We start from the raw sequence: 24153 nt of genomic DNA, 5'->3' as shown, positions 1-24153 counted from the left end.
CCTTAGGACTCATAAGAGAATGACGATAGATAGATAGATGATAGATAGATAGATAGATAGATAGATAGATAGATAGATAGATAATCCTGTTGAAATGGCGCTAAACATGCCCACGTTAAGTGGAGAACCACAGAGAGAACTGTGAAAATGGAAGAATAATTCCATCCCAATTCACGTCTTAGTTTGGGAAGGTGCAAATTGAGTTGCTTTGTGTCCAAATGCAAAGTAAACGAACTCCCATTTGTCCCTAAGGATAAAAATAAGTGTTTCATAATAGCAGATTTAGATGTGTATTCCTGCATTTGGCACCACAGTATTGGAATAGATGATTCTTGGAGTCTGTTCCAAGTCTATGATTTTATGGTTCTGTTTCTGAACCATCCCTTTTGGACTGTGTTCAGTTCTTCTTCTTCAAAAGAGAGCTGCATGGAAATATCCAGTCGTGTGTGTGTGTGTGTGTGTGTGTGTGTGTGTACATATTTGTTGCTCCCCAAGGCAGCAACAACCACAACACACCCACAGACTTGCGAGGTGGCCTGCAGGCAGCAGATGTGTCACGAGGCTGGGTTGGAATGGACTGCTGTCTTTGCCTGGCTGGCGGCTGGGCATGTCTGGGGTCTGCCTAGGGAGACATCCCTTGCAAATAAAAAGCAACAGCGTGTCCAACAGAGTCTGGGGTTTTGCCAGGGCTAATGGCCCACATGCCTTCACCATGCCAGGAAACAACCCAGTCCATTGGGGCAACTACTCCACTCCAGGTTTTATCATTGACCTTAAAAGTGCTATCTTTATTCCCCATTGATTTAGAGGATAAGAAACAGCAGCTTGGGGTGCATTTAAATTATAGAAATAATACAGTTTGACAAGACTTTAATGCCATCCTATGGAATCCTGGGATTCATGGTTCTAGAAGGTGTTTAGCCTTCTCTGCCAAAGAGCGCTAGTGCCTCACCAAAGTACAAATCCCAGAATTTTTTTAAGATGGAGCCATCGCAGTTAAAGAGGTGCCAAATGGCATTATTTCTACAATGCAGATGCGCCCTTTGGACTAAAAATTCAGAAAGAATTCACCATGTTGACAGTTGTCATCACAGCAAACATTTAATTTGGGACACCCTTGAGCATCGGGAAGGGTACTTTCTTTGGACTGCAGCCACCAGAATCCCCCAGTACAGTCAATATGGGGCACGTCAGCTGAAGGCATCTCAGATGCCTCTATCCCCAAAGAGTAACTATTCCAAGTTCCAAGGTTTATGCCAGGTATGAAAATCTTCCTAGCCTCCCTGCCTTGTGCCCTACCCAGCGTGCTTTTTATTTTATTTTATCTTATATTATTATTTATTTTTAACTTTTAAAAACCCAGGATCTGGGGCAATGCTGAATTGGCAACCTTCTCCTTCTCCAAAGACGGATATCTGCCCACCTAGCAGTCCCCTCCTGACCCCAAAAGGCTTGGCTGCTACAGACAGTTTCGAGGAAAATGGCCATTAAGAAGACATTAGACCTTCAGGCTCTGGAGCCAAGAGTTTGAAATCCCACCATTTCCCCTTGGCTTTGCCAATCGGCACGGCCGAAGGAAATGAGTTCAAGCAGGCCTGAACCGTTTTACAGGGAGGAAAGAAGAAAGATAGGAAGAAAAATAAAAGGAAACCCAGTGTTCACTGTCAGGCCATGGGAACAGCTTGTCTGGGCAGCGGGTTCCAGAAAAAATATGAAAACATCCTTTTTCCTTCCCTCTCGGACTTAATAAAAAGCAGTTCAAACCCAGTTGAGCAATTGAAGGGCATTGCAAAGTGATTGCAAAGTGATTGCAAAGGCTTTCTGAGAAAGCTTCCTATACATTTGACCATGTGACTTGTTTGCAGTTCACATTAGAGAGAGTTTTGCTTTCCTCCTAACTAGAACGGATGTGTTGAATCACTTTGCCCTCCGACACCCCACAGATTAAAACCGGGCGACAAGGAGCCAAGCAACATCGCAATGCGGGCAAAACGGCGAAAGTTATTAATGAGGAAGAGCATGCAAGTTAGGAGATGGTGCAGCAGTTTCCTTTTGCCTGAGCCAACTGGGAAGGCTTCTGTCTTTACTGAATTAATGGCATGCAAGCTACTTTTGCATTTTGAAGTTAGCTTGCAGCAACTGAAGTAAGCTGAGGACAAAGAAGGAGGAAGAGGGAGAAACTGAGATGTTTCTAAATGCCCCCGAAAAAGTGGTAGGACAGAGGATTAATTGTCAAATTTAGGAATTAATTGCAAAATTAGGATAGTTGGAGTGTACAAAACCAATGGGAATTTACCTACATGTCGATACACCGCTCAACAACTGATTCAATGGGTTTCTAGCACCAACCTGCTCCCATACCAGTGATATTTCTCCTCCACTGTTATGAAACCACACGCCTCTCTGCGCAGGAGAGGAAAAGTGCTATTTATACCACAAAAAGAGTTACACAACCAAGCTATCCTAGTTATGCTTTAGTGATTCCAGAATGCTAGCTTTCCAAATGATTTGGGCTTCGGCTCCCAGAATCCCAGACCATTGGCCATGATGGCTGAGGCTTCTGGGAGCTGAAGTCCAAAACACCTGGATGACCAGAGTTTGGGAATTGTTGCTTTCGATGTTGGCGGAAGAACTCATTACTGGTAACTAGTTATTTGCAACTGGTTGCAAGCCCTGATGAAAGGAGAATCTTCCAATCGACGCACTTGTGTGGCCTTTCGGTTGCTCCAAACGACTGATCTCTTCCCACCTGCGGCTTTGCAGAGGTCCCCCACATTTCTCAAGACGCTCCAAGAGACACTCATCTTTTCCCTCTTCCCTTCCGAGTTTCTGCTTTTATAGCTAGTCAGGATTTTCTTTTACAAACAAAAAGACTGTTTTAAAAGGTTTCTAGGGGAAAAAACAGCCCTAGCCACAACGTTCATCTCTCTCTGTCAGCTTTGACAGCTTCATCAGGTGGCCATCGAAAGTATTCCCTTGCATTCCTTCTTCGCCATCGGATATTTCGGGGTCAGCAGGACTTATTATACACTGGAATCATTTTCACTCTCTCTGCAAGATTATTTTATCCCTGCTGTAAACCTAGAAAATGTTATCCCAGAGCGAAGGAGGACGGAAGAAAGGCAAGAAACATAACCCACATCTCTCCTTTCTCCTCAGAGAATGGGAGCGGATGGGCGGAAACTGTCCAGAGCAAAAGAAATTAATCAGAAACAGCTCCTGAAAATGTCTCAGTGGAAAGGGTTTGCATTTGTTACCCACAAAAAACACCGAAAAATGCCCCCAGTTCCCCAGAATGAAGATGTATGGAGAAGATGGTCAAGTTTTGAATAGCAATTACATGTTCAGGCCAAACCTTGCACAATATATATATATCCATCCATCCATCCATCCATCCAAAGGACACAGCATTTGGGAAGGAAGGAAGGAGGGCCGACAAAATTCCCATTGGCATTGGCGTCAATGAGAAATAACACGGCATTAATCCAAATGCAAAGTCGACAAAACACACTCTTTTTCACTTTCAGGAAGTTCCTGAAGTTAAAAAGGAATGGGTTTTGATGCCAATGTTGTCTGAAAAAACTACCCACTTTTCTTTTAACCCCAAACATCATGTGAAAATCAACCCACTTTTGTAGGGTATTTTCCACTTTAAATCAAGTTTCTGCATAGGATCTATCTCAAGCAATAAGCTCCTTAACCATGTTAGTCTGGAATATCAATATGCAAAAGGGATCTTGTAGTATCTTTTGAGACTAACTGAGTGAAAGATGTTGTAGTTTAAGCTTTCATAATCTTAGTCTGCTTCCTTAGGTGCATGGAGCAAATGTCTCCGAATGCACCTAAGGAAGTAGACCAAGCCTATGAAATCTTGTGCTAGCAACAACGCCTTTCACCTCAAATGCATTTGAGGAAGTAGACTGAAGTCTACAAAAGCTCATGCTGCCAACTTCTTTCTTTGAGTTAGTCTCAAAAGAGCTACAAGATCTCTCTGCATACGGATTCTACAGACTAACATGGCTATAACTTTGAATTCTTTCACTCCATTAGTTTCAAAGGCATTACAAGATCCCTTTGCACATTGGAATATAGTACTAGAATTGTGTTGTGTCAAAAAGGGCCTTTTGACATCAATAAGGAGTCTCCCTAGATTTTCATTTTGACCCTAAAAGTTGAGGGCGGAAAACATCCTTTGCACAAAACTTTCCTTTTGCACAGAACAGTGTGCAAAACTGAGCTTCCTGGGCAAAATATTATTTTTTCTGCAAACAAATGTTGGCAAAAAAGGTCCTAATCATGGGAAAATTTTCACAGCAGCTGAGCAGTTTTCTCAATGAGTTGCCTTGACATGTTGCGCTATCCTATCTGGCGGAGGGCAAGACGATTTGCAAAGTATGTTCTCTACATACCTAATTACCACCAACGCAAAGCAATACTTTAAAGTTTCGGCCTTGCGAAGAAGTACATTAATGCAAAATATTCTTATTTTTACCCGACAGGAGGTCCAGTCCTGCCTGAACAAGCCTCCAGGAAAGGACCGCAAAGGAAGCTGAACATTCCCCGCTTGGGTTTGGAGAAGCGTTTATAGACCTTGCAATGGCTGCGCTCCCTTCCTGCGCTTGCAAATTTCCCAAGAACAGACTCGCTTTCTCAGACTTCGACTATCGCAATGCTCCATGGGATGTCCATGGAAAAGAAATATAAATCTGCTTCGGCTCTTAAGCATGGATAAAAGTTCACGGGAGAGCAACTCATTCTTCATCTCCGATGGTTTCGCCTGGCCCAGTTATGAGCCCACCCTGGTTCCCGCTTGGCTTGTGAAATCCAACCGCATCTCTGTAGGTTTCCAGACTGTGGAGGAATCAAATTCTTTGGTTTTACATTCTGCCCTGAAATAAAATGGTCTCGTGGCAAGTTTGGGATTTTCTTGTCCAAACTTTCCCCATAACTCAAGGCAGAAGCTTTGGTTTGGGGTGGAAACGTTTACTTTTTCCCTCTCGTCCTTCCCTAACCCAAACTCTGGAAAGCTATTTTAAATTTTAAATAGACTTCTGAAGGTTCGAATAAGGTTGGATGACCAGGAAAACTCAGCCAAGAAAACTCACTGGGTGACCTTAAGCTAGTCCCATTTTCTCAGCCTCAAAGGAAAGCAATGGGAAATTTCTAAAGGAAGCTTGGTAAGAATACCCTATGATAGGATTGCCATAAATCGGAGTTGATTTGAAGTCACATAACAATAAGCAAGAAGGTTAAGGGGTGACATGATAGCCCTGTTTAAATATCTGAAGGGATGTCATATTGAGGATGGAGCAAGTTTGCTGCAGAGACCAAGACTTGGAGCAATGGATGCGAACTACAGTAAAATGATGAAGGACGACCATGGAAAGGTTTGTTTTTTCTGCTCCAGAGACTAGGACACAGATCAACGGATTCGAAGTACAAGAAAAGAGATTCCACCGAACACTAGGAAGAATAGTAAGAGCTGTCCAAAAGTCCAACGGACTCCTCACAGGATGCTGGGTTCTCTTTTTTTGGAGGTCATTCAACAGAAGTTGGAAGACCAACTCTTGGGAGCATTTTAGTTCTGTATTCTTGCATGGCAGAGAGTTGGACTAAATGCCCCTGTGCTTCTCTCTATGATTCCATAAATCTGAAAGAATGTGGTACACATTCAAAACAACTTGCACTGGATTACCGTATTTTCTGGCGTACAAGAGGACTTTTTGACCCAATTTTATTCGGTCAAAAGTCGAGGGTCGTCTCGTACGCCGGGTTGAGCCCGGCAGCCATGCGGCCGAGCGTGTGGGCTCTCGGGGCCGCCAGCCTCTCAGGCCTCCATAGGCCTGGGAGGCTGGCGGCCTCGCGCCAGCTTCTAAGGGGTCTTTGGAGGCCCCTTGGAAGCTGGTGTACACGCTCTCGCGCTGCCAGCTTGTCAGGCCTCCAGAGGCCTGGGAAGTCAGCAGCTCCATGCTGCAGCCTCCTTCCCAGCCTCTGAGGAGGCCGAGAAGGAGCATGGGGCCGGTGCGATCACTGCGATCGCAGGTGGCCTCCTCCCTCCTTCCCGGCCTCTTAGGAGGCCGAGGCCTCCACAGAGACCGGGAAGGAGCGTGGGGCCGGCACGATCACCGCGATCGCGGGCAGCCTCCTCCCTCCTTCCCGGCCTGAGGAGGCCGAGACCTCCGCAGAGACCGGGAAGGAGCGCGGGGTCACCGCGATCGCAGAAATCGCCGCTGGGCTGCTCCCTCCTTCCCGGCCTCTGAGGAGGCTGAGGCCTCCGCAGAGGTCGCAAGGGAGCGGCTGGTGTGAGCACCACTGGCCTGCTCCCTCCTTGGATTTGGAAGAGACGTGGTCTTATACAGGGAGTATATGCCAAATTCTATATTTTGACACAAAAAGTTGGGGGTCATCTTATACACCCGGTCGTCTTATTCGCCGGAAAATACGGTATTTTTATTCCAAAATAATTTGCTATTTTTTATTTCATTGTTGTTTTTTAAAATTAAAGTACATTAACTAAATAAGATCATCCAAAATGTTACAACAATATAAACAATATCATAACAACTTTGATCTTAGGGATCTGGGCCAATGCTGAAATGTCTATTTTGGTCACACCTCCTCTTATAGCAGAGATTGTCTGCAACCCATGCAGAGTTGGTTTCAGTTTGTACATGTGAGAATGCATGCTTTTCTCTTTTAGCTCCTGCGATTTGAGGAAGTCTCCCAACAGGTCCAAGGTATGAGTTACATTTAATGACGCCCCATCGGTCTCTCTTAAGTATCCGGACAAGCGTTACCAGATGCCAAGGAGATGGAGGGATGGAAGAACCATCTCCTGGCAGAGCACTCTACCTGTAGGGGTCTGAAAGAGGCAAGCGTCAGTCAGCTCCTTCCCCGAAAGAGCCTGAAATACAGATGTTACGACTCTCTCCCGCCCTTTATCTTTCCCTTGACCTTTGAAGCAAACCATAAATCATCAGCGCTCCTCCCCGGATCGGAATGACCGATCAGAAGATTAACATGCGTCTCCTGCAGTCTCCTTCTCTGCCATTGCTCTGAGATCACAAGGGCAAGAGACTTTCCCACTGGGAGATTCTGGAAAATAACTTCCTTTGCACTCAGAGCGTGGGATAAAAAGAATGGCGAGACCTTCCCGCATCTTTGGAGTAAGCTAATGCGCTTCAGGTGTGTCATCCTGAGGCCAGAGAGTTAGGGGATGTACAGACCAGCACTTTATGCCAGCCTGTACGCAGACTAGGGGTTACATGCTCAGAAACTCTAGTCCGCCTCCTGGGTGCCATCTTGGCATGTGCCCATTCAGACGCTGCATGCCATGATGACGTCCATTGTGCACAGCGTCCAAACAGCACTGCGTACAAGGGGCATCATAAGGCCACACTACGTCCCTTATGGTGCCCCTTCTAGGGTTGATAAGGCGGTAGCTGCATCCCCAACCCAGCACTTCCAGGGATGGCACAGAGCCGCCCCTGAATGGGCTGTTTGTACAGCCCCTTAGAGATGCAGAATAAGAGAAAATGTGTGAATATGGAATGGGATCAGGTACACCCATCTTCACCTTTTTTATTCTTAGAATATACATTTGATCTTGCAATCTAAGGAGTACCAGGACCAGACAGTACTTGGAGGGAAGACCACCTGGGAATACCAGGTCCATTTCAGAGGAAGGCAATGGCAAACCTACTCCTGAGTATTCCTTGCATTCCCCTCTTGTCCCTGAGTTCGGTGGCATTTCTGAATTGCATTTCTGAGTTTAATAGACAGCAAGAGAACAAGACTGGCTTAAATTCCAGAGGCCAAAGCTTTAGAAGGTGGTCCAGTGGGAAAATCCAACCACGTTTTGCTCTTACACAACTCCAATGCATGACGGGACTGTCAGGCCAAGAGTAAGGGCTCTTGTTGGATCATGTCTGAGATTTTCCCAAGAAGAGAGCAGCTGCTCTCTTTGGAGTTGGATTCAAGTCCCATGCCCTCTGGGGACTGGCTTACATAAGGCCAAGGTGCAGAAAACGACTTGCCTTTGATCGGCCCAGCAACTTGCCCAGGTGCCAAATTTTGCCCTCTCCCTTTGCTCAGCACAAAACCATTCACACTCGCTGTGTAGCAGCATCCATGCTAAACTCATCACATGCCGCGACACACAGAATGCTTGTGCTGCCCTGTTGGTACGCACCTTCAGGTTGTGTCAGATTGATGGCGACCTTATTTTAGGGTTTTCTTTGATGGATTTCTTCAGAAGAGGTTTGCCAAGGGCTGGCTGCTTTGGATCCCCTCCAAAGATGAACTTTTGAAAATAACTAGAAATAGGCACACACAAGTGGACTTAGGGCTAGGTATGCCACACATGGAGGTGGCATCAATAATCTCCCCCAAAAAAGCATCCATGGCATTTCAATTCTGGCAGGCAGGTATATGTTTGTCTCTGTATGGAACTGCTGTCACTTAGGTTGCATATACACTACAGAATTAATGCAGTTTGACACTGCTTTAACTTCCATGGCTCAATACTACTGAGTCTTGGGATTTGTAGTTTGCTGTGACACCAGAGCTCTCTGACAGAGAAGGCTAAATATCTCCTGAAACTGCAGGTGAAGCGGTGTCAAACTGCACTAATTCTGCAGTCCAGATGCAAACTCAGAATTATATAACTGAAGAGTTGGAAGGGACCCCTAAGGATCATACAGTCTAAGATATGCACAAATATACAATGGAAGCACTCCTGAAAGATAGCCACTCAACCTCTGTTTAAAGACAGAGGTTTAAAGACTCTAAAGGAGAGGAGTCTGCCACCCTCCGAGGGAATCCATCCCACCCAAAAACAGTTCTTGCCGTCAATAAGTTATTTCCTTGTCAATAGAGCTTGGAATCTCTTTTCTTGTTTCAAACCACTGGCTTGTGTCCCAGTTTCTCATGCGTCGCTAGAAGCCTCCAAAGCCTTGCTTGGCTATTGACAAATGTGCAAGACTTGAGTGTGCCGTTTCCCGATAAGCGACAACCCACCGCTCTATTGGCATGGGACTCCATTGGCGGCCAATGCTCTCATCTGAGCCAAGCTCTATTGACAAGGCTAAGTAATGAGCAGGTTGGCGCACTGACATGCCCAGGCACATGCCTCACTCGGTGTTCAGATCAATGTCGTTTATTGAGCTCTCGTCATATCCCCAGCTGGCCTGGTTCCTTAAGGAATGGTTATTGGAGGGACAGAAGGTTTTCAAGCCCAATGCTATTGATGCTTCCTCTGTTAGGACATTGTCCAAGACAACTTGTCACTCGGAATTATGGGGCACATTAAATGCGAAAGGCCAGGCCAGGACTGGCTTTTAGAGCAGGGTGAGGTGGCAACCTTGGGAAGCAGATCCTGAGCATGGCAGAGCTGTCTGGGCCATGTGGCCAATGGTTGCCCGCTCTCCCAGTTAGGCTGCTGTTCTCATGGAAGGAAGCTCCAGAGTCCAGGGGCAGCCACCAAGAAGGCCCTCTATCTTGTCCCCGCCAACTGTGCTTGCAATGGTAGTGGGACTGAGAAAAGGGCCTCTCCTGATGATGATCTCAAGGCTCAATTTGCCTCATATATTTGCCTCAATTTGCCACATGCTGTGGCCCCAATCTGGCCTTTCCAGGGTGCAAAAAGGAGCTGCAAAAAGTGGCTCCTTTTTGCACCCTGGAAAGGCATGATAGCCGGAGTACCACAACTTAAAGGTGCACCTTTAAGGTCTTCCGAGGCTCCATGGTCAAGAAAGTGAGTGCCAGTGGAGTTCTGAAAGCTTGCAACCATTTTGGTTGGCCCTTTATGATATCACTGTTTTGTGGACTTTGGGTGGTATTGTTATTGGACCTGTAACTCTTCCGCCATCACTTTTCTTTTCCTGTTTCATTTCCTTAAACCTCTTATTCCTGGTGAAGAAGCCGGTGGAGACTCCAAAAGACCACACAATGCATTTTGTGTGGCCGATAAAGGGCACTCAATTTCTTGGCCATGGAGCCTCCTTTGTGGATTTTATTTTATTTTGCCGCATGGCCAACACAGCTGTGGCTGAATATGTTCCCTCAATCTGTTGCTCCTCAAGGACGTCCAAGTAGTCTTTGCATCCCTGCCCAGAGGCCAAATGTCAAGCAAATCCATCACTTGCCAAGGCCTTTTCTTACAAAGGGATTCCGGGCTCATCTAAGAAAACATTTGCAAACTGTGGCAAGTGCGGAATTGCAAACCGAGCAGCCAGTGGGGCAAGTCAAGACCCGGCTGGTTCTTCCCTTTGCAGATGCTCTCTTGCACTGGGGCTGGAATGCAGGGTGCACACAGAGAGGGCATTGATGGGTCTCCTGGTAGTAAATCATGAGCGGCCAGGTCAGACTTCCCCCATCTGCAAGGATACTTAACAAGGTCACCTCTGTATTCTCTGCAGATTAATGAGAGGAGATTACAAATACAGCCCAAGTGACAAGCAAGTATATTAACGTAATTCTCTTCTGCTTGTAATCAATTTGCTCTCGTAAAAAACCCTCTGAAGCTATTTGGGAGGAAAGCGAGGGAAGGGGTCAGCGTTGTCCCTGGAGGTTTTTGGTACACGCAAATAATTTTTACATAAAACATTGCTCCTTGCTTCTGCGACGACGACAAAAATGTAGGCCTGCGACTCTGAGGCTGCATCCACACTGCAGAAATAACCCAGGCGGACACCACTTTAACTACCATGGCATAATGGCTATGGAATTTGGAGAACTGTAGTTTTATGGCAAACCCAAGCTCTCTGTCAGAGATGCCTCCCAAAACTGCAGTTCCCAGAATTCCATAGCATTGAGCCATGGCAGTGAAAGTGGTGTCAAATTGCATTGTTCCTGCCTCCCATAGTTTTCTGTGGGTTTGAGGGGCTATATGGCCGTGTTCTAGAAGAGTTTATTCCTGATGTTTTGCCAGCATCTGTGGCTGGCATCTTCAGAGAATGCTGGCATGGAAGAGAATCGGATATATAGACTTTTCCAGAACATGGCCATATAGCCCCCAAAACCCCCAAAACACTATCATTTTCCACTTTGGTTTTCATCTTTGCCTGATAAAGAAGACAGCGGAGCTTTGGAAAGCTTGCAACATGCGTTTATGTTGGCCCAATAAAGGTATCGCTGTTTTGTGGATTTTGGATGTTATTATATTTTGCTGTTATGGCCAACATGGTTACACCTGGATATATTTTCTGGACCACAACTTTAGCTGCTACAGAGGAAAAATAAAGAAGAGGGAGCCAAGGGACAGGATTTTTGCTTTTGTCTTCATCAGAGAAAGCTAACTTGCTAGGGTTTTTGCAGCTTTGAGCCATTTTCAGTTATTTCTGGACCCCAAATTGCCTCCCATTAAAAAAAGAGGAGTGAAGCTGGCTCCTGGGAAACAGGTGGCACAAATATGAAGCCCCAAAGAAACCCTTTCCCCATCCTTGGTCTGACCCCATTCCCAGATTTAAAGTATGGAAATAAGGGCGATGGATCGCAGCAACAGGTCAATCTCACCCACAGATGCGGTGGAAAGAAAGTAATAATTTGGAGAACGTTTATCACTTTTGACACCAGCATTCAAATGTTCACACCGAAACCTGGCACATGGGTGTGTGCCCACTATTACTGAATCCGCATTGGCATGAGAGTTATTTTGGTACACCTCACAGCTCCAGAGTTATTTGGATAACAGTTCCTATTAAAAAGCCTGAGTATGGAAATACAGATCCCAGACACAGATAAATAGATTGCAGAAGTATTTGGAAATCCTCTCCAAAGGGGAGTGAAATGAGATTATGTAGCAACATGAAACACACCAATAATTTATGTCAGACAATGCAGTGCCTCTTCCCATGGACTCAGGCCTTCCAGCTTTCCTTCTCCCATCTTTTGCCTCCTGTTTTTAATTGAAATGAAGGAGATATTTTCTTACCAAAATGGCAGCCAGACTCACTTTTCAATTAATGCATTGGAGAAATGAGGTTGGCCACTATCATTGCATCCTGTGACAGTGAGTTCCACATATTAACATCAATCCCTTCTTTCCAGTGTGGTATAGTGGTTTGAGCATTGGGCTACAACTCTGGAGACCAGGGTTCAAATCCTTGTCCTCGGCCACAAAAACCCATGGATGAGTGACACTCTCTCAGCCCCAGAAAACCCAATGATTGGTTCGCCTTTGGGTCACTATAAGTCAGAAACCAGTTGAAGATGCACAACGACAATAAGCTTTTCCAATGCTCCTCTGATAAACATTCATGACTCCTTTGACTGATTTCCATTGCAGAGATGGCTCCCTCCTCCGAGCAAATGCATTTATTATTCCTCTAAAGAGCAAACACACACAACACACAACACAACAACATGGAACCAGTGCTGAAATAACAACTTTCCCATTTGCAAAGCCAGCAAGACTCAACAAAACTCTGATTGTGTGTTTGTGTGTTGTTTGTGTGTTTGGAAGGCAGAGAGATGCGCCAAAAGAAGTATTTTCCTTCGAAGACTGGGACAATTCACAGCCAAGAGGACCAGATTTCGTTTTCCTCCTCCTCTTCTTTCCATCACTTCTTGTAAAGCAATGGTGTTATAAATGAGTGATAAATTCACTCCTCCATTGCCAATTCCCATTGATATCTTATTGGCAATCAATCCGCTCCTTTTCCAGGTAAATGAAAAGTGGAAGATGTTTCAAAGAAATGTAAGAGTTGGAAGGGACCCCAAAGAGCATCTAGTCTGGCCCCAATGCCATCAGAATACTCAACTAAAGTGCCCCTGAATGCATGAATGTTACAAAGATTTACCGGAAAGAGAGCCGTCACCGAAGGAGATGTTGTAACAAGAGATATGTAAAAGTGGAGGTGTTGTAATGAGGGAGTAAATCTGTTTATCACATCACCCTGAGATCTTGTGATATAAGATGGAATATAGATATTGTAATTAATTGAAGAAAGAACATGAGAGAAGGAATGTCCTGGCAGCATTCAGGCAACTACACTAATACAACCCACTTTGGCTTTCCTAGTAATGTTGATCATGTTTCAGGGGGAAGTTATCGGTACTTGAAATCTATAAGAGCCAATGCTCTGGGCCAATGCCATGCCTTCATGCCCTGGCACTATATAGTTTTTACCCTCCGCTAAAAGACAGCAAGATCAAGTCAATGGATTTTTGGCTTGCCATCATGGACCCACAATCCTTTGCCCACTTCGGTTACCAAACAGACGCTTGGAGTAAAAGAGATTCCCTGATGGCATCCTCGCTCTTCCAAATCATCCCATTTATAAAAGGTGTTGCAACGGTTGTTTTCGTTCTCCAAAGGAGTGGCAGACGGGCCCAAGTTGGAGAAAGTTACCCTTTCGGCACTATGTCTCCCATACTCCCTCCCTTCAAGATGGCCAGCATGGGTCTATTCTGCACAAGCGACATTTATATTTCTATAACTCTCATAGTCTCTCAACCAGTATGACCAGTTACTGTGCTGGTTGGGGATGTCTAGAAGATGCAGGCCAAAAATATAGGATGGGTTGCACCTGGCACCAAAGCAGTACATCCGAAAAAGATCTTGGGATCTTAGTAGATCACAAGTGAAACACGAGTCGACTGTGTTGGCTGCAGCCAAAAAGGCCAATGCAATTCTCATTTCAAATAAATAAATAAAGCCAGAATAAACCAGTTAGGCCAGAGTCCTATGGGCAGAACCAACTAGAGTTGACGCATTGAATCAGCTGCCCAATAGTAAATCAAAGCCCTTGATTCAATGGATCTACTCTAGTTGGGATTAGCAATGGGATTTGGGCTTTACGCTTAAGGCAATGGGGAAATGAGTCCCCTTGGCCACATACAGCCCTTGAACCCCACTTTAAAGACCCCACTCCAAGCTTTCTGCTACTTCCCCAATACTTGCCAAAACCCCACAATATTTTCATTTTTAGATCCAACCTTCAATGGCCCAAAATGCCAAAAAACACCACTTGCAAATACAGATTTCTCACCCATCCACCCCAATTTCCAACTTCCCATCCTCCAAATGCCATTTTTCATCCAGAAACCAGTTGCAAATGGCAAACAGAAAGCTATGCAATGTCATTTCCGGCACAAGGGAAGCACCAGACCATGGGTTTGAAATTTGGGATCTCCACCCCTTGCTTTATTCTTCATTCTTTCAGCTAGCAATGTACTTTGAAGCCCGTCGCGCATGGTTTCACCCCTTTCACAAGCCAAGAAACGGCAGCGACTCCATTCTCTTTAACAGATTTTGGGTGTCTGTGTGCAACCAAAAATATGGGAGGAATCACAAGAAAACTTGGAAGAGGCATAAACCAAAGACAGACACACATGAACAGAATACAATTTCCCCCGCATTAACGATTTTCCAGTATAATTTTGAGAATGTGGCAAAGCCACTGCAATGCAAGATTAGTTTGGGAAGAATGTTGGGAAATAGTTTTTTTAAAGGTCCAAAAACATGTTTCTCAAGTGTTGGGAAACCCGAATGAGACGAATCTTGGGCCGACAAGAATCTCCTCCATATGGGACTTTTCCAACGCAAAATTCGCACATGGGTGCTCTTGATTGCAAAATGTGGTTTCTTCCTTAGAAAAGGCTGTTTTCTGCACAAAACAACGGCATTGATTTGGAGGGGCAGAGTAAATCCCAAACTGCAAACAGTGTTTCTAGGCTTCCTTGCAGCGAGGAGAAAATGACTAAAATTAGCTTCCTTCATAAGGAAAATTAGTGAAGAATTACATCCATAACTTTATCAGCAAGTTTCCAACAATGCATCATACAAAAAAGTGGCTGGTTTGTTGTTCTTGTTGTTGTTCTAGAAAACAAAACCTCTTTAAAAGAGCATCCAATGCTAGATCCTGCTATAGGAGTTGTTATACCTTTCCTAACCCCATCCCTGTTTCAGTTTAGGTACCAAGATTATAATATAATCCTAATATTTTGTTGTTGGTATAGTGTCGCTGTTGTTTCTGATTTATGGAAACCTTAAGGCAAATCTATTATAGGGTTTTCTTGGAGAGTTTCTTCAGAGGAGGTTTGCCATGGCTTTCCTCCAAGGCTGAGATAGTGTAGCTTGTCCAAGGTGAACCACTAGTTTTTGATGGCTGAGTGGAAATTCGAACTCGCTCCCAGAGTCCGACGCTCAAACCACTGCATCGCGCTATTTTAGATGGAGTTTTGATCCAAGTTCACCATTCTCCTTTTTTTCTGCCCATTAAGTTATTCATGATCCTGGAAAAGAAAGGCTAGATTTATCCTCCTTCTGACCCACAACCACCCTCCACTTTAAGGAGTTAAAAGGTTTAGCAACCGGGGGGATTACTCCCTGCTTTTCTAACTGACAATTTCTTTTGTTCTCGACCAAAAAACCGCAAGATCCAGAAGAGGTGGGGCAGGAGGAACGCTCCACAAAAACTTGGGTCGGTGGGGGAAAGTAGCATTCCCCCCGAGCGAAACGCCTCTCACTTCGAGGAATACTATCTCCAGTATATCATCTCCCTTGAAACATCGACCGGAGGCCTCAATTTTAGGATTAAGGTTGCATGCATGGGAAGATGCAAAGAGGGTTGGACTGCAAAGCGAGAACTTGTGGGACAAATATTCTCCTCCGTGCAGAAAAGGAAAGAAGAAGGGACTTAAAGGTGAAGCGTTCTGCAGGTGCCTCGGGGTTTGAACATGTTGGCAATTAAAAGCTTCTGGCACTGGCTGGGTTTTCTTGGCTTAGTCAAATATTTCAGAAATGTTGACATGACTTTGAAAGATCCCCAGGAGCGAGAGCCTCCAAAACTTTTGTTCTCTCTCCGCTCCGATATAGAAACACACACACCCCACTTCTGAACAGCCGCAACACCTGCGATCGGAGGCAATCTGAAATGCACCCAAATTAAGAAACGCATCCATCTCTCTCTCTCTCTCTCTCTCTCTCTCTCTCTCTCTCTCTCTCTGTGCCAAAGAAAGAGATTACAAAATTCAGCAGAACAGAAAATAGTTCAAAACGTTACAACTTGTAGCACACGCATAACTCTTTCTTCCACCACAAAGCGGTTGGATTTTATGCATATTTACTCAGGAGCAAACTCCGCTAGGTTGGCGTTGGGCCCGTCCCCAGACACGCAGCCTCAAAAGTATTTAGTTTTGGCAAAGCGGCAAGCACCTGCCTTTTTGCAGCCGAAAGAATGTGGTTTTAATTAAATGTTACGCTCCCCAAAAGCCAAGCCCATTACATTTACCTAATGCTGCCTTTTTTAAACAAGAAAAGGAAAATCATCCCTCTTCCCCTTGTTCCTGAAGCGCTGCAGGGAACATACAACTCTGAGACACGAGATCAGAAATTGTCTTCGTACTGCCGTTTCTGTTATCTCGAACGTGTCAACGCTGATAACACAACATGTTCTACCAACCGTCTTGGTAGCAACACAATGCACAGCAATGATATTTTCAAACATTAATTTTCTCATTGCAGAAGATGTATGTTCGCCAGCTTCCAAAACCAACTTGCTCAAGTTTTCCATCATAGCCGCTAATTCTAAGAATGCAATTCCCGCAAATGTTATTAAACTCCTATCTTTTTTAAGATAGCCTCCTCATCTCCCCAAAAAAGCCATGAAATAAACCTATCCATCTCCCTGTAAGATGCTAAGGATCCAAAGAGAAACTTAGGCTTATTGGAGAAATACTTGATCCTGATAAAAAGTCGTTGCCGTCGTGATCAAACTTTGAAGTTCACTGGCACACTTGGTAAAAAAACAAATTCAAAGCCATGGGATTTGCTTTTGAACGAACGTGAAAATCTGGTCAATAGAGGTGCAAATTGTTCCTTATTTCACTTATTTCAGAGTTTAACCTGGAAGCACTGACCCCTTTCTACTCTCTTATCTATCCAGCCTTTAGTTTTCGCACAAATAGTTATGTCTGCTGGAATTTTGTAAGTTCTCTGGCATTGTTTTCTTTTGCTTCGTCCTTTACATCCTTCATTATATGCCCCTACATTTTGCGCTCGACTTATCCATGAGTCATATCAAAATCCATACTTATGCCCTCGACTTGTATATGAGGTCAACTTATAGGCGAGTATATACGGTACTTTCAAAAATGTCCTCTCTGCAGGATTACTGCATATACTCGCCTATAAGTCGACCTCATGTATAAGTTGGGGGCAGGTTTTAGGGCCAAAATTATGGATTTTGATATGACCCCTGGATAAGTTGAGAGTAAAACTTAGGGGCATGGAGCAAAGGCTCTAAAGGATGAAGCAAAGCAAAGCAAAGTCAAAGAACTTACAAATTTCCAGCAGACATAACTATTTGTGCGAATACTAAAGGCTGGATGAATGAGAAAATAGAGGGGGTTCAGTGCTTCCAGGACAAATTATACTCTTGTTTTTCACCAGGAGATGGTTCCTTCTTTTAAATAAGAGTTAAGACACAGTACTTACATTGACCCATGGATAAGTCGAGTCAGGTTTTTGGGGTCAATTTTGTGACCTAAGTTTCTAGGCTTATGTACAAGTCTAGAAATTTAGGTCAAAAAAATTGACCCCAAAAACCTGAGTCGACTTATCCATGGGCCAATGTAAGTACTATGTCTTAACTGTATATACTCATGTATTATTTGAAGGGATGTCATATTGAGGAGGGAGCAAGCTTGTTTTCTGCTGCTCCAGAGAATAGGGCCCAATGGAGCAATGGATGCAAGCTACAGAAAAAGAGATTCCAGCTCAACATTAGGAGGAACTTCTTGACAGTAATGGCTGTTCGACAGTGGAACACACTCCTTCCTCGGAGATTGTAGTGGAGTCTCCTTCCTTAGAGGTCTTTAAGCAGAGGCTGGATGGCCATCTGTTGGGGATGCTTGGATTTGGATTTCCTGCATGGCAGAATGGGGTTGGACTGGATGGCCCTTGTGGTCTCTTCCAACTCTATGATTCTATGATTATACAGTGTAAGAGGTTTCTCTTCTGTATTTTTCAATTGCTATTTGCACGCTGGGACTTTCTACGTGTGAGCGAAAAATCCATTTGCACAACCAAACTGCTTTTGTTTTGTGCCGAAACATTTTTGGACAGAAAACAATGTATTCCAGACTCAGGTGCACTGCACTGTCTGCAAAAATGTTGCCTTTTCACAATTTCACAAGCCACCAAATGCAACAAAAAAAACCCCAACTCTCCCAGACATTCACTATCTTCCAAACAGGACACCGTTTCTCTTGGTTAACTATTCTTCTGTTTCCAGCATTACTTTCCATTGGCCCTTTGATCCGTCCCAGAAGAGACCCAATGGATAGCGATGGGACCCATTTCAGAAATGAACAAGGTAGCTGTTTTTAATTTTTCGCATTTTGTCCCTCCATGTTTCCTCCTCCGCCGCCCTGAAGATAATCTACCGGATACATCCGCTGACTTCTAAGCCGAGATAAATCAGCTCCAGACATTGATCCATTTGGTCATAAGATGAAGGCTTAATATCAAGCAGATGAACAGTAGCTGACGGCTCAAACCTGGACCACCGAAAGAGTTCATTTGTATTATAAGGGCATTAATATCCCCTGGATCAATGCCCTCTGATCACAATGCGATCGTGTAAGGGGCTCCGATCAGATATTTATCCTTGTCCATTCCGGCCTAAATCCAATCAATGTTCCCAATGAAACTAGACCCACGGGATCAATAAGAATTTAGTAAGTCAACACGTAAGTCAGTGTCAGTCATTCGATGCATCTACTCAATTGATACTCTCTGGATGCAAGAATCGTTCTTTCGAGATTGTGGCCCTACTTCTAACGATGCTTCTTTGGAAATGACTAATTGGAAAAGGGAGGTTATTAACAAGAGAGAGAAAGGGGAAAAAAAACCCATATACGCTCATCCCTCCATATTTGCGGCTTTGATATTTGCAGATCTGATTATTCACTGATTCAATTAATACGTTCTCTCTAGGAACATCTAGGTCCTCCAGTGCAACTCTATGGTCGACTTTAACTAAAGGTCGCACTGAAAGACCTAGAGATTCCTAGAGAGGACACTCCACTTTGTAGCTCCTCCGGTGCAGTTCTCTGGTCAGTGTCTGTCGGACGTTGACCACAGAGTTGCAATGGAGGACCTAGAGATTCCTAGGGAGGTGATAACATGGTGTTTTTGTTATTTATGGGGGTCTTGTGCCCCTAACCCTAGCGAATATGGAGGGACAAGTGTATGTATACACACACACACACATACATATATATAAAGACACATACACAGGAAACCACTGGCAACACCTTGAAACATATGCAACCACAAATGATAGTAATCCTATAAGCCTCCCTGAAACATATGCATATTTATTTATGTTATTTGATAAGATATGGATGATGTCACATCTATGGTTGCCACGACCGAGAGGAAGAAGGGGGAAGAGAAGATCATTTCTCAGATGTTTTAAGGCGAAAGAAAGGATCCGGTCCAGCACATCTCTGGCGTCGGACCCTCCAGATGTCTTGCCTAACATCCTATCTATGTTTGCTAGGAAGTAAACCCCATTGAATTTAAGAGACTTGGCTTCCAAAGAAGCATGCTTACAATGGCATCTTAACCTCCGCGGAGAGACTCCTATATCCAGACTGAGTTTCCCTTATCCAAAATGCTTGGGGCCAGAAGGGTTTTGGATTTCAGATATATATGTGTGTGTGTGTGTGTGTGTGTGTGTGTGGTGGTTCGAATTTGTATTTGCATATATGTACATAATGCAATATCTTGGAGATGGGACCCAAGTCGAAACACAAAATTCATTTATGTGTCATATACAACTTATACACATGAAGGTAATTTTATACACTATTTTTTAATAATTTTGGGGCACGAAACAAAGTTTGTGTACATTGATCCCTGAGAAAGCAAAGGTGTCCCTATCTCAGACACCCATGAATCAAATATTTGGATCTGGGAGACGTTTTAAAGGTTGTCACTTGTTCCAAACAGGAAGGAAATTCCCATTCAACGCAAACTGTGATTTGCAACATCGCCGCCACCAACAGAAAAGACAGAATATACAATTCAAACACAGACAAGAGAGAACAGATAGAGAAAATAAATGGAATGGATGAGATCTTTGCTGTTCTTCGGATACTGACTTGGAAGTTTTGGAGACCTTCTGCTCAAAAGGCATTTCAATGTTGAGTCGGAGCCCAAAGAACGCGACAAAAGCAACTCTTTCAAAAGTTTGGGATCTCCTTTCCAGATGACTTTGTGACAACCAAACCACAATGAATCGCTTTGGGGACGTTTTTTAAAGGAAAAGGAGAAAAAAAAGCCCCTTTTTCTCAATAGCCGGTCGACTTCTGTCCCCTTGTCTTTGGGAAATCTAGATCCCCTTTGAAGTCCACAAAAGCGAAGGGCTGGCCACTGACTTCAAACGAAAAGCAGAGCTTCCACTTTGAAAGTCGGGGCGTCTTTCATAGTTTGCCCCATAATGGAAAGATTCATAAAGGAACAGAAGGGCAGGAAAAGGAGGAGACGGAGAAGGAAAGCACCTATCGTCCGGCGCACAAATGGGGCATCGAACCTTTGGCGATTTGCATCTATGGCTGATGGACGGACTTCCAGGCTTTGAAAAGAAATAGCGGAGAGTCCTAAACATTTGGAAATATATTTTCAACCCATGCAATAAATCTGGTTCACAATATGGAAATTAGAAAGGCTATCCAGATTAAAACAGACAAGGCATGCTTTTAATTTAAAAGGCATTTCAAATCCGGATGGAATTGCAAATCCAAAATTGATCTACGTGACCAAATGATCAAATGACCAACAACAGTTTGCCTATATTAGGTTCCTTTCTGGCGGCCGGTTTATGCGCCGAACTTTCATTCCTAAAGCAGCAACAGAACTTGGGCAGGAATCGCATGATTAAGAAACAGTTGGGTTATTTCTTTACTTCTCCCTTCTACCAAAGGCACCAAAGCTCAAGCCGGGTCTGTAGAAACCGTGAAGTTTATCACACAAAGACCAGGAATTGCTCCCCTGAATATTCTGAACAATTCGCGCAACGATTTCAGACGGCGTCACACAAAATCCGCCATTAAAGTGGCCGCAAAGAAGCATCAACGCGCCTCTTTTTTACTTGCGGGATTTCGGCGACAATGCATTTCCGACACCGCTCTATTTGCGCAATGGTGTGCAATCACCATATTGCTCGCCATTTCCGCTTTGTTCGTGGGTTGCTTTAAACGCACTTTAATCTAATGCCGAAATGAGCCCCGGTGTTACTGTGTCCCATTTGACTCAACCAGGGACAAACGCCTATCCCTTTTCAACCAGCGTTTATGCTTCGAAAACTAGAAATGACCAAACCAGTCCCAACAGTTTCCAATTCAAAACCAGGGTTGCAAATGTCTCTTGGATAAATCCATTCAATGCGGGGGATTTTTGTGACCCCGTGATATCGATATACGAAGGACATCGCGATTCCAGATGGATGGCTCTTGGCACTGAAAATTCGGTGCAATTTCCCACTTTGGATATATTTTCTGGGGGGAAAAGCAACAACCCTGAGAAGGATAATGGCGGGTTTTTAAAAGCAAGGTTATGGGGTCAAGGGGAGTCTGTACCCCATAAATCCACTTTCGTGATCAAAAGTGAAAAACCCCTTTGGGACGGACCCAGTAAATTGAGGGCCAAATTGAGAATATGAAGGGAAGGACCAGAAGGAGGAGGAACTGAGGGGCGAAAGTGGCCAAAAGCATTTAAAGATTGGCCATTGCTAGGAAGGGTCTAAATGTCCTAAAGGCCCCTTGGAAGCTAAGCAGGGTCAGCCATGGTTGGGATTTGGAGGGGAGACCAGCAACGAACATCAGGTCCTCTAGGCTCAATGGCGGAGGAAGGAACGGGCAAAACCACCTCTGAGTATCCCTTGCCCAAGAACATTTCCCTGGGTTTTAAAACTCTACATTTCGCCCCGGAATGAAAAGGAAACCTCCAATCTCAGATTAGAGTTGCATCCAGGCGTTGCGTGAAATGGATCTTCGCCAAAGATGTCTCAAAGAGATAGATGCCCATCGGGTGGGGTCTCCAAAGGCGCTCCCCGACACGAGAATCAAGGGTGCGAGGATGGGGCAAGTTGTGCACAGGGCCTTCAGGTAACATGGGAGGTGTGAACGCTAAGCATCAAGAACGTGGCGCACGCTCTGAACATCCCTCGAGATGGGCATCCAAATGAAGGCGAGGAGGACAAAGGTTCAAACAGTCCTTTCCAAGGGGTGGATGGGAAGGAGGAGGGCTCCCTTCAGCCACCTTGCCCTTCCTCCTAGGAGTAAAGGGTTGGAACATCTCCAGCAGACAAGAAAGGTGCCTTCTATGCCTTTTGATGCCACCATTATGCCTTTGATACCCTCACTGCTCTTTGTATCCTATCCTTGTGCCTTCAGCGCTCTTACTATGGCTCCGATGCCCTCAGTGCTCCTTCAAAGCCCTTGCTGTGCCTCCCATGCCCTCCTTCGCTGCCCTCAGCCTTTCTGCCATGGTCCCTTAAAGCCCTTGCTGTGCCTTCAGTGCCCTCCCTGCTCCTTCGCTGCCCTTTTCCATGCCCCCTTCCCATCTCTTTCAATGCCCTCGAGGGGCCCCAGATAGGAAAGAGGGATGGAGGAGGAGAAGAAAGAAAAGAAGGAGATGGAGAGAGAGGAGAAGGCAAAAGAAGGGAAAGGAGGAGAGGGAATCACAGAATCATTGAGTTGGAAGAGACCTCAAGGGCCCTGATCCAGTCCAACCCCATTCTGCCATGCAGGAAATCCAAATCAAAGCATCCCCATTGACAGATAGCCATCCAGCCTCCGTTTGAAGACCTGCAAGGAAGGAGACTCCATTATGATCCCCGAGGAAGGAGGGCCTTCCACTGTCGAACAGCCCTTACTCTCAGGAAGTTCCTAGCAGGGAAAGAAGGAGCAGAGAAGGAGATGAAGGACAAGGAGAAGAACAAGGAGAAGGAGGAGAAGAAAGACTAGGACAAGAAGGAGCAGAAGGAGAGAAGGAGGAGGAAGAGGGGAAGGAGAGGCTGGCGGGGTTCCCTGGGGGCCCTACCTGTACCAGGGCAGTCCTTTGGGGAAGTGCCTGTCGAAGAAGTGGGGCTCTGCTCCCAGGGCCCGGACTTCGGGGTGGAGGCGGAGGAACTCGAGCAGGGCCCGGGTGCCGCCCTTCTTCACCCCGACGATCAGCGCCTGCGGGAAGCGCTTGGCCCCGGCGGCCCCGACGCCTCCGCTGAGCCCGGGCGAAGCCCCCGCCGAGGGGCTGCCTCCCTCGGGGCCCCGTCCCTCCTCGCCCTCCTCTTCCTCCCCTTCATCCTCCTCCTCCTCCTCGTTGTCCTGCTCCTCCTCGCCTTCTCTCCTTCCGACGGGGAGGGGGCTCCGGAGGGGCTCCGGGGGGGCGGCCAAAGCCGGGCTCCGCAGCAGCAGCAGGAGGCCCCCCCGGGGCTGGCCCTGCCTGCCTCCCCCGACGGCGGGGCTCCCTCCCAGGCAGAGCAGCAGGAAGGAGCCCAGCAGCAGGGCCCCCATCGCCGGCCGCAGCAGCACCGCCACCGGGGACGCCCTCGGCCACCGCCACGCCCACGCCGATGCCTGGCACTCGCCCCGGAGCCTACATCCCATCCGCCGCCGGGAGCCCCGCCGACCGCCCCGGAGGAGAGCAGGAGGAGGCTCAGGCCGAGGCTGCCCCGACGGCGCCGCCAGCAGCCCGCAAAGCCTGGGCCACGCCCTCGCCACGCCCACATGTCATGTAGCCACGCCCTAGACACGCCCCACAGGCGTTAGTCACGCCCTCGCCACGCCCCTTAGCCACGCCCCCTCGCTGGCACCGATTCGAGGAGTGGGACAGAAGGGCAGCCAGGTGCGGGAGACCCCCTCCTCTCCTCCTCCTCCTCCTTCTATCCTTCCTCCTTTTCTTCCTCCTCCTTCTCTTCTTCCTTCTTTTCCTCTTCCTCCTCCTCCTTCTCCACCTCCTCCTCTTCCTCCTATCCTTCCTCCTTTTCTTCCTCTTCCTTTTCTTCTTCCTCCTTCTATCCTTCCTCCTTTTCCTCCACCTCCTCTTCTTCCTCCTTTCCTTCCTCCTTTTCTTCCTCCTTCTATCCTTCCTTGCTCCTTTTCTTCCTCCACCTCCTCCTCTCCTCCTCCTCCTCCTCTTCT

At 45.9% G+C, this 24153-nt stretch overlaps 1 protein-coding gene across 1 annotated transcript in view; it reads right to left on the bottom strand.

Annotated features, from left to right (window-relative positions):
• The window catches only part of LOC149306227 (heparan sulfate glucosamine 3-O-sulfotransferase 6-like), a 43794-nt gene extending 20095 nt beyond the window's left edge, over positions 1–23699 (bottom strand). The window contains exon 1 of the mRNA XM_089539807.1: positions 23057–23699. Within this exon, the coding sequence (XP_089395933.1) occupies positions 23057–23619 (563 nt within the window). The 5' untranslated portion in view covers positions 23620–23699. The remainder of the gene's footprint in view (positions 1–23056) is intronic.
• Between the last annotated feature and the right edge of the window lie 454 nt (positions 23700–24153).

The sequence above is a fragment of the Sceloporus occidentalis genome, unplaced genomic scaffold (genome assembly GCF_023333645.1).
Source record: "Sceloporus occidentalis isolate IW3139 unplaced genomic scaffold, rSceOcc1.0.p SCAF_10, whole genome shotgun sequence".
In the NCBI taxonomy this organism is placed as follows: domain Eukaryota; kingdom Metazoa; phylum Chordata; class Lepidosauria; order Squamata; family Phrynosomatidae; genus Sceloporus; species Sceloporus occidentalis.
The sequence above is the reverse complement of the archived record's forward strand: the minus strand, read 5'-3'. Positions and strand labels throughout refer to the sequence as shown.